Below are 12,865 nucleotides of genomic sequence, written 5' to 3' on the forward strand. Positions count from 1 at the left end.
AAGGAAGAAGGGAAGAAATTGCATAAAAAAAGAGGTCACTGATTGGTTTTAAATTTTAAAGCTGGCTTTCTTGACTTTTGTAGGTAGTCGGTAGCTCTGCAAGAGAGAGAGAAAATGATTTTCTAAATTACTTTATTTTCCTTTGTTACCAAACCAAACTTTCATCCATTCACCCATGCACAGTAAAGCCAATCTACTGACACTGGGTTGACATGAAGGAAAGTGTAGTGTTTACTGCAGGTGCCAAGCAAGGAGTCCAGGGCAGCTAAATGCTCAAAACATATGAACTCCCTGATGGGTTTCAGCAAGAATTTTTAAAGGCCAGGTGAGGGAAGGGCATCCTACGGTAAGAGGTCAGCTAGTGCACCATTCTCTGATTGGTTCATGGTGAGGTAACAAGGGTTAGCATTATCAATCCTCAGGCTCCAGTAGGTCTAGCAGCTACGTGCTCATGATCATCAAGTAGTTAATTGCTGGGGTTTTGGCATCTGTAAAACAACTCAGGAAATGTGCATCAGATACTATTATCTGGGTACCTCAGAGAGGAGCTAAAGCAGAGGATATGGGGGAGGGGTCTGTCCCGGAAGACTCCCTAGGTCCTGCTCTATGCCCTTAGCCTATCCAAAGATAAGTGGAAGACTTCACTGAAGAAGCAGAGAAAATCTCAGGGTATTGGGGGAAGATGGAGAAAGCCAGCTGCTACCCCTGAGGCTGGTGAGAGAAGAGAAAGGAAAGATGTAACATGGGAGAGGCTGAAGATGTCTGGATGAACCCTAGCCTTCAGCTTGCTGCCACATCCACATGTCCTATAAGTGACGGAGTGGAGGTGCAATAGGAGGAATCCAGGGAGATCTCTGTCTCCCCAAGGCATCCATGCAAAGTTCTGAGGATTCAGAGGTTCCTAGGTCAGAAGAAGGTGCTAAGGGCCCAGGGTGCTAGCAAGGGCTATGTTCAGAATAAAAAAAAAAAAAAAAACAATGTATTTGAGCTTCAAGCCCAGAGCCAATAGCTGGGATCACAGATTTTATGGTAGATCCATCCTGTCACTCCAAATTGTTTTCACTGTATATCTGAGAGTACTCAGGACCCCACTTCACAGGGGACTACAATGCAATTTGATAAGATTGCATTGCTCAGAGTCTGGATAAGTTCATTTTTTTTTAAATTAATTTTATTGGAGTATAGTTGATTTGCAATGTTATGTTAGTTTCAGGTGTATACATATGCATACATTCATTCTTTTTCAGATTCTTTTCCCACATAGGTTATTACAGAATATTGAGTAAAGTTCCCTGTGCTATGCAATAGGTAGGGTTTTGAGGGCAGAAGGAAATATATATATCCCCTAACTCAGTATGGACTTGATGAGAGGGCTTCTTTAGATTGTGATGTTCTTTGTTGACTTGATGTGATCTGATCTTCACGTCCTTAAGGATGAGTAGATCAGGCAAAATCAGGGAGGTGGGATTGGCGTTCCAGGCCTCAGACATCACATGAGCAAAGGTCTAGAAGGACTTTTCTAGGTGCTGTGAGTATTTCAAGTGGCTGCAACACAGAGTTTGAGACACGTTTTAGGTTCCCCCAGAAATGGAGTCGAGGACAGAGACATCAGTGTAGGAGGATATTGGAAAGTGTGTTCAGTTGACAGCACCTGTCAGCGGGGGTGGGAGGCAGGACTGGGCAGTGGGAGAAGTTGGGATGTGATGAAGTTACAACAGGGATCTCGGGCTCCCACATAGTGTGTTCTAGAATCACTATGGCTCTTTAAATGTATCACAGATTGAAGCAAGGAGAGGGCCTTTGTATCTTCCACTGACCTTGGATAATGTTGCCCGGGGAGTGGGGTGGCAGTGAAGGAGTAAACTAGGGTGAGGAAGCTTCCTTTGGTAGAAGGCAATTCTGGAAAAGGGTTTCAGCCATGAGCCGTTATTAGCTGACCACCTTCTAGTGACTCGAGAGAAGGGCCTGGGACTTGAAGGGGCTCTGTGCAGCACAGCACCGCACCTACTACAAAGAGTGAATTTGTAAAAGGTGCAGTTAGAGGTAACACATACCAAGTAATACAGGGTCTTATAAATCATATTTGCAGGTTTGGACATTTTGTTTTAAAGAAACGGGGAGCTACTGAAGGATTTTAAGCTGGAGGTTAAGTCAACATGATCATGTTGGTATTTGTAAAGGATCACCATGGTTGCTGTATAGAGAATTAAATGGAGAGAATACTGTGGGCAGGGAGCCCTGTGAGACAGTGGCTGTGGTCATCAAATACAGAGGTGATATGAGTTTGAATTTACTAAGTGGGGGAATAAAGAAAAGTGGACTGACTAAGGAGATATAGAGAAAACAAAATTAATGGTATCCACTTATGCATGGATGGAGTGTGGGGGTGATGGAGAAAAAGGGATGAAGTCATAGGTTCTAGCCTGGGAATCTACAATTGGACATTTAGTTAAGACAATGCTGTGTGGTTTTTATTTCCTGTTCCTTCTTTCTGCCATGTGGACAACTAGACTTGGTAACACCCTTCCAGTGAGGAGAGATCGTGTAACCATCACCAGCTAATGAGATGGCAGTGGAGGTGATGACTGCTACTTCTGGGATGAAGCCATAGAAAGCTTGGTGCCATCCTCTCCTCTCTTTCTTCCTCTTTGGCAAGAAGCAGGGAGGCCATATGTGGAGATGGTAGAGCCACAGAATCAAAGCAGCTGAGAACCCTGAGTCACGCCATGGAGGGCAGCTGCTCTGGATTGTTGCCCAGTCAAGAGAGGACTTTGTGTGAGCTGGAAATAAACTTCATGTGTTATGCTTTGAGATTTTGGGACTGTTTGTTTATACAGAATAAGGCTAGCCTATTCTGACAAATATTGGAACATAGAAAGGGGGTGTGTGTGTGTGTGTGTGTGTGTGTGTGTATGTGTATGTGTGTGTGTGTTGTGGGTGGGAATGGAAGCAAAAAGAGAGGGGAATGGAAAAGGCAGAAGGTAAATTTAGTTTTACAAATGTTGCGTTTAAGATCACTGAGAGATATTTAAGTGGACATATCCAGTATACAGTTAAAATGTGAATGAGGAATTTGAAGCAAAATCTAGATGGAGATATAGATTTCAAAAGGCATCATAGCCAATAAATGAAGCTATGTGAGGAATGAGAGTCCTAAATAATCTGATCTAAAATCATCTGAGCATATCATTTTCCTGGGAATGGTCTCTGTTTGTTGGTTGGTCCTTTAGAGAAAGCAATAGAATTCCAGAAAACTTTACTCTTTACTTTTAAAATTGCATAAGTCAATCTCAATATTGTCATACAGTATAAAACAATTTTCTCATTTTCCCTTCTTCATGATACTGTAGGCATCTGGGTACCTGAATGTAAGTGGAAGAACAAACTTCCACCTCATAGAAGGGCAGGCAAGACAAAAAAATTACTATTAAAGATCTGCAACTAGTTTTTATCTAAGTGATGTCTCAAACTCAAACCAGGAGTTGTTTTGAAAAATTATCTAAAAGGAATCTTTTAACATAAGTACCAATATATTATTGTGGACAGCTATAAAATAAGCTGTGTCATTATTTTAGACACAGAAGCTAGGAGAGCTATTTGGTGATGTAAATTTTACACGACTGAACTAGACTTTATAATGCTGAAGATTTTGTTGTTTTGGGGGTATAAAAATATAAGACAGAATCTGATACAAATTCATTAGATGTGATACCGAGCAGGACCCTGTTCGGCTCCTGGTCACAAAAGCCATTCTGTGTCCCCTGTTTCTTGATTACAGGAAATAGGCTTCATTCAGCCTCCATGACCTTCCCTGAGTTCCAATGGGCAGGTTCAAGCATTTATTAATCAGGGAAGGGAAGGGATGCAGAGACAAGGGAGGAGCAGTCAAGAAACAATAGTGCAGCCTTGGGGCAGGGTCCAGGTTCCCCCTCAAGGGATACACATAACAATATCTTTGCACTGTTTTGAAGATACTGAAACCCCCACCAGGTGGGAGAAGTTAACTGTATGCTGCCCACAAGCACGTAGACCCCAGACTGGTTGGAATCAGAAGGTTGATGATTCTGACTCCCACTTACCTCACCATCAACCAATCAGAACAATGTCCAGGAGTGGATCATGCCTTCTTTGAACCATTACTATAAGACTCCTCACTACCCCCTCCAGGTTGGGACACACTGTTTTGAGGACATTAGTCTGCTGTGGCCCTCTTTGCCTGGCAAAGCAATAAAGCTATTCTTTTCTACTTCACTCCAAATTCTGTCTCCAAGATTTAATTCAGTATTGGAGTACAGAGGCCGATACAGCTTCAGATGGTCATTAGATGCCTAGACTGACTCTGAGGCCAGCAGCAAAAATGTATGGGCATGAGATTTGCACCATGTTGCAGGAGGGTCAGAAACATGGAAGAAGGTTCAGCTTGGCTCATGGTCTTTACTGTTGATGTCCTTCACACAGACAGCCTGCACGGGAGAAAAATATGCTGAACTGGTCTATTTATTGTCATTTCACTTAGAAACTGATTCACTGAAGTATTAAGTGACTTCTAAAAAAAAATACACCAAAATTTGAGGGCTAAAGTCGAAACCCAAGTTTGGTCCTCTTTAATTCCAAACCCAACACTTTCTTTTCTTGAACACAGTGCTTTGAATGAGATATTTTAGGTGTGTTATTTCTATCCCTCTGTATTGTGGAAGAGATGTGTTCCTGTTTCTTTCTTTCTTTTGTTTTTTTCCTTTTTTTTTTTTGTTCTTGGAGCTTTGAAATATTTTAGAGGTAGTCCTTCATCTCCAATCTCCCTTTTGTTTGTTTGTGGTAATGGAAACATTTCCCTTTCTTTCTCCTGGTTTTCACTAGAGCAGCTGCTCAAAATGACTCAGGTTTTCCAATGAGCTGTGGTTCCTGCCTCACGCTGGGGAGGGAAGGACCCACAACATACGATGCCTGTAAAACACACAAAAATGTGCCTATTTATGATGAGAAACAGGGAGCCCCATCCTTGTCTGGAACTGTCATCCTTCCCTCAACCCACACACAACCATCTCACACAGTGTTTTATCTCATTTGCCTCATTCTGGTCTGATTGAACATCATTTTCAAATGGGTTGTTACCATTGTCTCTTTGAGTAAATGGGAAGTGAATGCCCTCAGGATCCCCACTTATAAATACAAACTCCCTTCTATTCTAAGAAAAGAAGAAATAGATTGCCAAATATTAATAGCCCACAAGAGTTTAGAATTTAAGGTTAGACAATTTAAGGTCTGCCTAATGCATATTTTTATCCAAAGGTGAATGATAGGAAAGGGAGGGGTGGAGCAAGGGCATAATCTAGAGAAGAAACTAATATATATTGAGTGGCTATTATATATCTGGTACAGAAGCTTTTATTTTTTTTAAATTGAAGTATAGTTGATTTAGAATGTTGTGTTAATTTCTGCTGTACAGCAAAGTGATTCAGTTTTACATATATATATATATATACATTCTTTTTTTATATTCTTTTCCATTATAGTTATCACAGGATATTGAATATAGTTCCCAGTGCTATACAGTAGGACCTTGTTGTTTATTCATTCTATATCTAAAAGCTTATATCTGCTAACCCCAGCCTCCCAATCCATCCCTCCCCCAACCCCCTTGGCAACGACAAATCTGTTCTGTATGTCTGAGTCTGTTTCTGTTTTATAGATAGGTTCATTTGTGTCATATTTTAGATTCCACATATAAGTGATATATATGGTATTCTTCTTTCTCTTTCTGACTTACTTTAGTTAGTATGATCATCTCTAGTTACATCCATGTTGCTGAAAATGGTATTATTTCACAGAAGCGTTTCCACTTATAAATTTTCAATTCATGGACTCTCACTCTGTGAATGAAATTACCCTGCAATTAAAAGCACCCATCACCAATAGATGGGGTTAGTAGTAATGTTAGGTCATTTTTGGTCATTGTGTTTCTTGAGTCATAGACAGGAAATCTGCCACTCATGTGTTAGTTTTGAGATAATTTATCATCATGATAAACCCCATTCTGGTAGATAGTACAAAATAAGTGCCAAAATGAAAAAGACATGATGGGATGGAAAGTAGAGATAATTTCTTTTTCTTTTTTTTTTTTCTTTGCGGTATGCAGGCCTCTCACTGTTGTGGCCTCTCCCGTCGTGGAGCACAGGCTCCAGATCCGCAGGCTCAGCGGCCATGGCTCATGGGCCCAGCCACTCCGCGGCGTGTGGGTTCTTCCTGGACTGGGGCACGAACCCGTGTCCCCTGCATTGGCAGGTGGACTCTCAACCACTGCACCACCAGGGAAGCCCAGAGATAATTTTTATAAATTAAAAGTGATAAAGAAATGGATGAGTATTGCACAAGTATATGGAATGACTCATTTTTCAATGAATCCAGAGGACATATCACAAATCATGAAATACTTGAAGGAAGGCCCTGGGTCTGCCACATTGAAATTAATAGACAAGAGATGAGAAAAAGTGATTGAAAAAAATGAAACAGGGCTTCCCTGGTGGCGCAGTGGTTGAGAGTCCGCCTGCCGATGCAGGGGACACGGGTTCGTGCCCCGGTCTGGGAAGATCCCACATGCCGCGGAGCGGCTGGGCCCGTGAGCCATGGCCGCTGAGCCTGCGCATCCGGAGCCTGCGCTCCGCAACGGGAGAGGCCACAACAGTGAGAGGCCCGCGTACCGCAAAAAAAAAAAAAAAAAAAAAAGAAAAAAATGAAACAGCTTTTGAGTGTGTGGTTCCAGCAGCTGTTTTTTAGTTTTACCATATATCATACTGTACTGATGAGATCATCATTTCTTGGGATAAGACCTGGAGACTGGTTTACTTTTATTTTTTATAATTTTTACTTCCCCGGTGATTCTATTCTGCAGCCGGTGTGCACACCACTGGGTTAGGAGTTCAGAGGGAGGTGATGGGTTTGTAAATGAAAGGGCTTTTAAACATTAGGTGTACTGGAATTGTACATTTAGGATGATTGCCTCAAGCTAGTGGACATTCCACATGCTCAAAGCTTTTCCACATTTTGCAAATTAAAAGTAGTGATGAGGCAGTAAACTCTATTGCTATATTCTAGGAACACCCCTTTCACTTGTGCAGAGATCATTGAGAAAGTGGCTGGCTTTATTCACACATTTTCATATAGATGAAACAGTTAGGTTTTGAAAGATATTTCTAAATAAATACAAATCAACAAAGAAGATAAGATTAGGTTTAGTTTTAAGTCATTTTAGGAGAATGCATTAGGACCACAAGCTGAAACTGTGGAGTCCCTTTGGATTTTAAATACATTGGCTTAAGATCAGCATTTTGTGAACTAATCCTTTGCAAGGAAAGGAGCTTCTGCATGTTTCCAGTACTTTCTCATAGATTATTTTATTTAATCCTCAAAACAACTCTATAAGATTGGTGTTATGCTTCCTATTTTGATATGTGAGTTAACCAAGCCCATAAGAAGATAAAATAACTTGACTCGTGTCACATGGCTGGTAAGGAATTTCAGTCTACTTTTGACTTGAATCCAAAGCTAAGAATCATTCTGATATATCGTGATGTCTCTCATAAAACAAATATCTGAGGAATATTTGGAATTTTCATATAGTTTATGAAAAAAATTATAAAAAATCTTTCAGTATAGCCCATGAAGTTCTAAAATAAAATTCCTTGCAAACACATCTACAAACACATTTAGACTATTCAAATAGCTTCCTTCCAGAGTCCTGCCTTAGCCCTGGCTGACCATGGGCACTGCCATTCATGTTCATGGGTCTTACTATATGTTGATGACTTGCAAATCTACACTCTAGCAAAGATGGAAGTCAGTTTCTCATTAGACATCCCCATCTGGAGAAGCCACCAGAAAATCAAACAATAGATTCCAAACTGAGCTAACTTTTGCCCCAAACTTCTTCTTCTGTAGCTACTGCTACTAGCTAGTCTTAAGTGCAAGAACCCTGGAACTCATCCTGGGTGACCCCTATTCCTTTATCTCCACATTCAGTGAAACATTTTACAAGTATTACCTGCTTCATATCTCTCTTATTTTACTCTATTTCAGAACCACTTTTCAAGGCCAAGTTCTCATCATCCTTGCTGAGACTCCTGCAATCGTTTTCCAATTTCCAGTCTCACCCTCATCTGATCCATCCTCTGTTCTGCTAGCATGATGATCTATCAAAAAATGACATCCTGACCATATCATTGTCTTGTTATGAATTTGGAATAACTTCCTGTCCCAAGGATTCATTAGTTAAAAATGACAGATACTGACTATGGTTAATCGAAGGTCTCCCCAAAAGAATTTTTTGAAGGATATTGGTAGTCACAGAAATTAAAGAAAAGCTGACTGACCGAGGATCTTGGTCAGTACCTCCTGGCCAGTTGTGGGGGTGTCAGTATCTGAATAAATCATAAATCACTCCACTCAAGATTCAATTCTCAGGAGAGAGTGATGGGCTCAGTTTATGTCACATGAGATCTCCAGAAGTGATGAGAAGTGATGAGATGAAGACCTATGATGGTCACATTCACCAAGACTTCATGGCTTGGAGGAAGAGCAGATCCCTAAAGGAAAATGTATGTTGTTAGTTAAACAAGTTTGGGGGTGAGAGAAAACAACTGACTAATATTCCTTCTTATTTTTAACGTGAAGTCTGTACTTGGTGTGTCCTTGTCATTCAAGATCCAAAAGTATCTGGCCCCTACTAATTTTTCAGATGTGTTCTGTGTTATGTCCTGTTTCTCAGTCTAGAATTATATCTACTTTACATGACAAATATCCTACTTACTTACTTTAAGCCTCAAATGAAATGTCATTTCCTTAGTAACATCCTTCCTAATTCCACCAGGAAGGGTTGGCCACTGCATCTTTTGTGCTCTTATTAAACCCTCTGACGGTCTCTGTAATAACACTTATCAAGGCTCCATGCAAAGATGTTTTTACAAGCTGGCTTCCCTGGCTATACTGGGTTGTTCTGTAAGGATTAGGATTAGGTTTTATTAATCTGTACATCCCCCAAATATAGTAGTGCCTGGAGTACATTAGAAGTTATATATATATATATATTTTTTTTGAATAAAATAATGAGTGACTAAAACTGCTTTTTCTCAAAGCGTTGCTCTGCTAAAAGCATGCTAAGAGAATTAGATGGCAGGCCTATTTCTTATTTTCAACTGCCTCATGTGAAATAAAGCATTAATTTAAAAAATTTTATTAGCTTTAGAGGATAACTGTTTGCATCCCCTATTGTTTCCTGTTTAAATATATTGAAATTAGAATTTTGATGTGAAAGAAAATTTTGTTCTCACTCATATGCATGCCTTTTCCTCTAATAACTTTTTTTCTGTTAGCTCTTTCTCTGTTGTAGTCTTTTATGATCTCCTTTGCCTTCCTGCATTTTCTTTCATTTTCTTTGATTTTTTTTTCTATCTTTTTGGGTCTTATCATTATGAGATTTCATAGGCTCCTCCCCTATTTGCATCATGACAAAGAATGGGCAGCGTATCTCTGTAGGAGGACTTTGAACCAGAGTGGAGACCAGGTGGGAGGTAAAATGCGGCCTTGGTCAGGGCCTCTTTTCCTTCCAGGCACAAATTGGGTGCATTCTCTTGGCCCATTAGAGGTTTGCTTTGGTGCCTATTGGTCTAAACCAAATATTCCCACTAGACTATCTTAATCTGCAAATGAATGCTACATAAATAGCTGTGCATGCAATTCTATGTTGGAAAACATTTTTTTAAATGGAAAAGGATGTTGACCTTGTTATTTCAAAAAAAAAATAAAAGACAAGGGGAAAGTAAAACCAAAGTATCTGTTTAATTACTGTGAGAGGTGAGAAGATTTTGAGAGAAATTGCTGCATGCCTAGACCTGGCCCCAGCATCCTGAACTATTACTTGTTAGGGAGCTATTGTAAGATTCTCTTTTCCATTTCATGGATCTATTTTTTTTTTCAATTTTCTCGATAATGTATAATTAGAGACCAAGTCTGCATTAACTGGTAAACTTCCACAGAGGAGTAGGGTTTCACTTGAGTGTTTTTACAATGTAGAACCAGTCAGTGAAAAACCTTATGATCCTTTGTTAGATCTCCACCCCCTCTCATATTCTCCCCACCTCAGGACTCACTGGGTTGGAAAGAATCTGGATAGATTATCCATGTCATAGGCCAAGGGCAGGGTTATTCAAGATGACCAGGTGAATACTTAAACAGAAAGGCTGGATGGGGCAGGGATGTGTGCCCTGATCTTGGGGTCAACAGCTTCATCATTGGCTGTGAACTTGCATATTCACTTGAGTCTTAGTTCTTCATCTGTAAAAATGAAAATAGGGATAATAATTATAATTTCTACCATCATGGACTGCTGCAAGATCCAAAGAGATTATGTGCACTCTCTAACACACAATGTGTATTGTGTATTAAATAGACATATATATGTACATATACAGACATATATTGTAATTACAATGTATAAAATCTTCCAGTCCCTCTTAGCAACCTAATCCAAAGACAACTACACCTTGTAGGCAAAAGTTTTCTTTATGTCTCATTGAAATTCTTTACTCTAAAATTTGAGTTCTCTCTCTTTCTCTCCATCTCTCCCCATTTTTGCCTATTTAGATATATCTAAAAACTTCCAATTATGGTACTACCCTCTTATCCACAGGGCATACATTCTAAAAGCCCCAGTGAATGCCTGAAACCTTGGATAGTACCAACCTGTATGTACAATACTATGTTTTTCCTATACATACATACCTATGGTAAAGTTCAATTTATAAATTAGGCACAGTAAGAGAATATCTGAATTGCCAGTATCACTACTCTTGTGCTTTGGGGCCATTATAAGTAAGATAGGGGTTCCTGGAACACAAGGACTGGGATATGCCAACAGTTGATCTGATAACTGAGATGGCCACTAAGTGATGAATGGGTGGGTAGCACATACAACCTGGGCATGCCAGAAAGAGTGATGATTCATATACTGGGTTGGATGGAGCTTGTCGGTGTGAGATTTCATTACACTACTCAGAACAGTGTACAATTTAAAACTTATGAATTGTTTATTTCTGGAATTTTCCATTTAATTTTTTCAGACCACGATTGACTGTGGGGAACTGAAACCAAGGAAAGGGAAACTGTGGATAAGAGGGGACGATTGGATAAATGTGACTAAAATCTCCAGTGTCCAGTCCTTTTTCGTAACACCTAGCTAAAATATAGTGTTAAGACAACTTATTTGACTGACTTCATTCTTTCCTAGGACACATCCAAAGGTGCTGATTTCCTCCATTGTTCCTTTGTAATGAAGGTAGTAAAAATCACAAGAAGAGGAAATGCAGCACTTTCTTCTCATCGGAAATGAAGCTCATTCAAGGAGAATGGTCATGTTGAAAGAGGGTGTGGCATGGTGGACTCTCACCTTTCTAGTTATGCATATGTTACACCTCCAGTTTTTGGAAATCCACCCCAGTATTTATGTATTACAGTTATTGATTATTATGTCAAAGAATCATTTATTGGAGATTCATCTGATCAACCTTCTTGTAAATCCAAATTGCAAGTAAATACGAGCATTTTATTTTTTTCTGATTTCTTGTTAGTTGTTTTAAAATGTTTATAATGTGTCAATCAGCGTTAATTGTCAGTGTCATTATAGACAATTTTGGCCAGATAATTCTTTGTTGTGTGTTCTGTCCTGTGCATTCTAGGAAGCTCTGCAGCTTCCCTAGCCTCCATCCACCAGATGCTTGTGGTCCAGACAATCAAAACAGTCTCCAGACATTGCTAAACTTCTCTTGGGAGGCAAAGTCATCCCCTATTGAAAACTTCTAGTCTACAGGAATATATTAGTAGTAGAAATTGTGTCAAATACGTCACTTTCAATGTGAAGTTTTTTTGCAGGGATATTTGAAAGCTTTCGTAAATTTTGAGACAGTGAAATGATTAAAGTGAGATAGTATAATCAGTAGATACACTTAAACTGTAATATTTAACCATGTGCTGTAAACAAATAAGTTAGGTCACCACTGTTAATCCCTTCTGACTGTGGGGCTCCCACTCTTACCTTAGGGTGAGAGTTATGTGTATGTGGGTATCAGAGATAACCCATCAAAGAATAAGGAGAGTGGGGTACTTATACATCAACTCTTCCATGAGTTATTTAAAGGGCTTCTTCTGGATTACAGGAAGGGTGTTAATTCTTAGCACTTCTGGATTGTTATGCAGTGGGGCTGGGGAAGAAGGGAGCTCTGATCACTAACTCATAGGGATGCAATTTCAGCCAGCTTCTCCTAAAATGGTACGGATGATGGGAATACAGACAGAGTGTCAACAGCGTCTGCTGAATCCTACTCAGGGGCTGAAGTCATGGGATGAGAAAAGGGTTGAAGATGTATATGAACCAAGTGATAAGTGAAGGACTAAGAGAAATGGTGGAAGACTAAAAATCATAGATGGAAGAATTCCCTGGGAACAGGATAACACCTCATCTTCTGAGTCTGGAAGGAAGATGGGGAGGATGGCTGCAAATGTAGATTGGTTTATGAGTTTGATGACAGGAAGGCATGAGATTAACATTTGCTGTCTTTGTTTTCTTGGTAACCTCTGAGAGAATGTCTTCCCTAGAAAGTGACGCTCTCTAGGAAGTTAGGAAATCAAGGTTTGTAATGGCTCCAAAGGGAACAAGTTAAAGAAATATGAGCAGCACTTAAGAGCTTATCTGAGACCTAAGTCAAAAAATTTGTTGTGGTAGCAATTCTACAAGCTGGTGGATCATCTCCAACAGTACCCGATAGACATGGTACAGGGGTAGAAAATGCAAATTCTAGGATTCATATATTTATTGAAT

General features: G+C 39.8%; 1 protein-coding gene across 1 annotated transcript in view; it reads left to right on the forward strand.

Moving 5' to 3' along the window:
* The window catches only part of MLIP (muscular LMNA interacting protein), a 172,219-nt gene extending 159,786 nt beyond the window's left edge, over positions 1–12,433 (forward strand). The window contains exons 14-15 of the mRNA XM_060111458.1: positions 11,112–11,216; positions 12,299–12,433. Coding sequence (XP_059967441.1) covers positions 11,112–11,216; positions 12,299–12,433 — 240 coding nt within the window. The remainder of the gene's footprint in view (positions 1–11,111; positions 11,217–12,298) is intronic.
* The last annotated feature ends 432 nt before the right edge of the window (positions 12,434–12,865 follow it).

This window comes from Mesoplodon densirostris, chromosome 10 (genome assembly GCF_025265405.1).
Source record: "Mesoplodon densirostris isolate mMesDen1 chromosome 10, mMesDen1 primary haplotype, whole genome shotgun sequence".
In the NCBI taxonomy this organism is placed as follows: domain Eukaryota; kingdom Metazoa; phylum Chordata; class Mammalia; order Artiodactyla; family Ziphiidae; genus Mesoplodon; species Mesoplodon densirostris.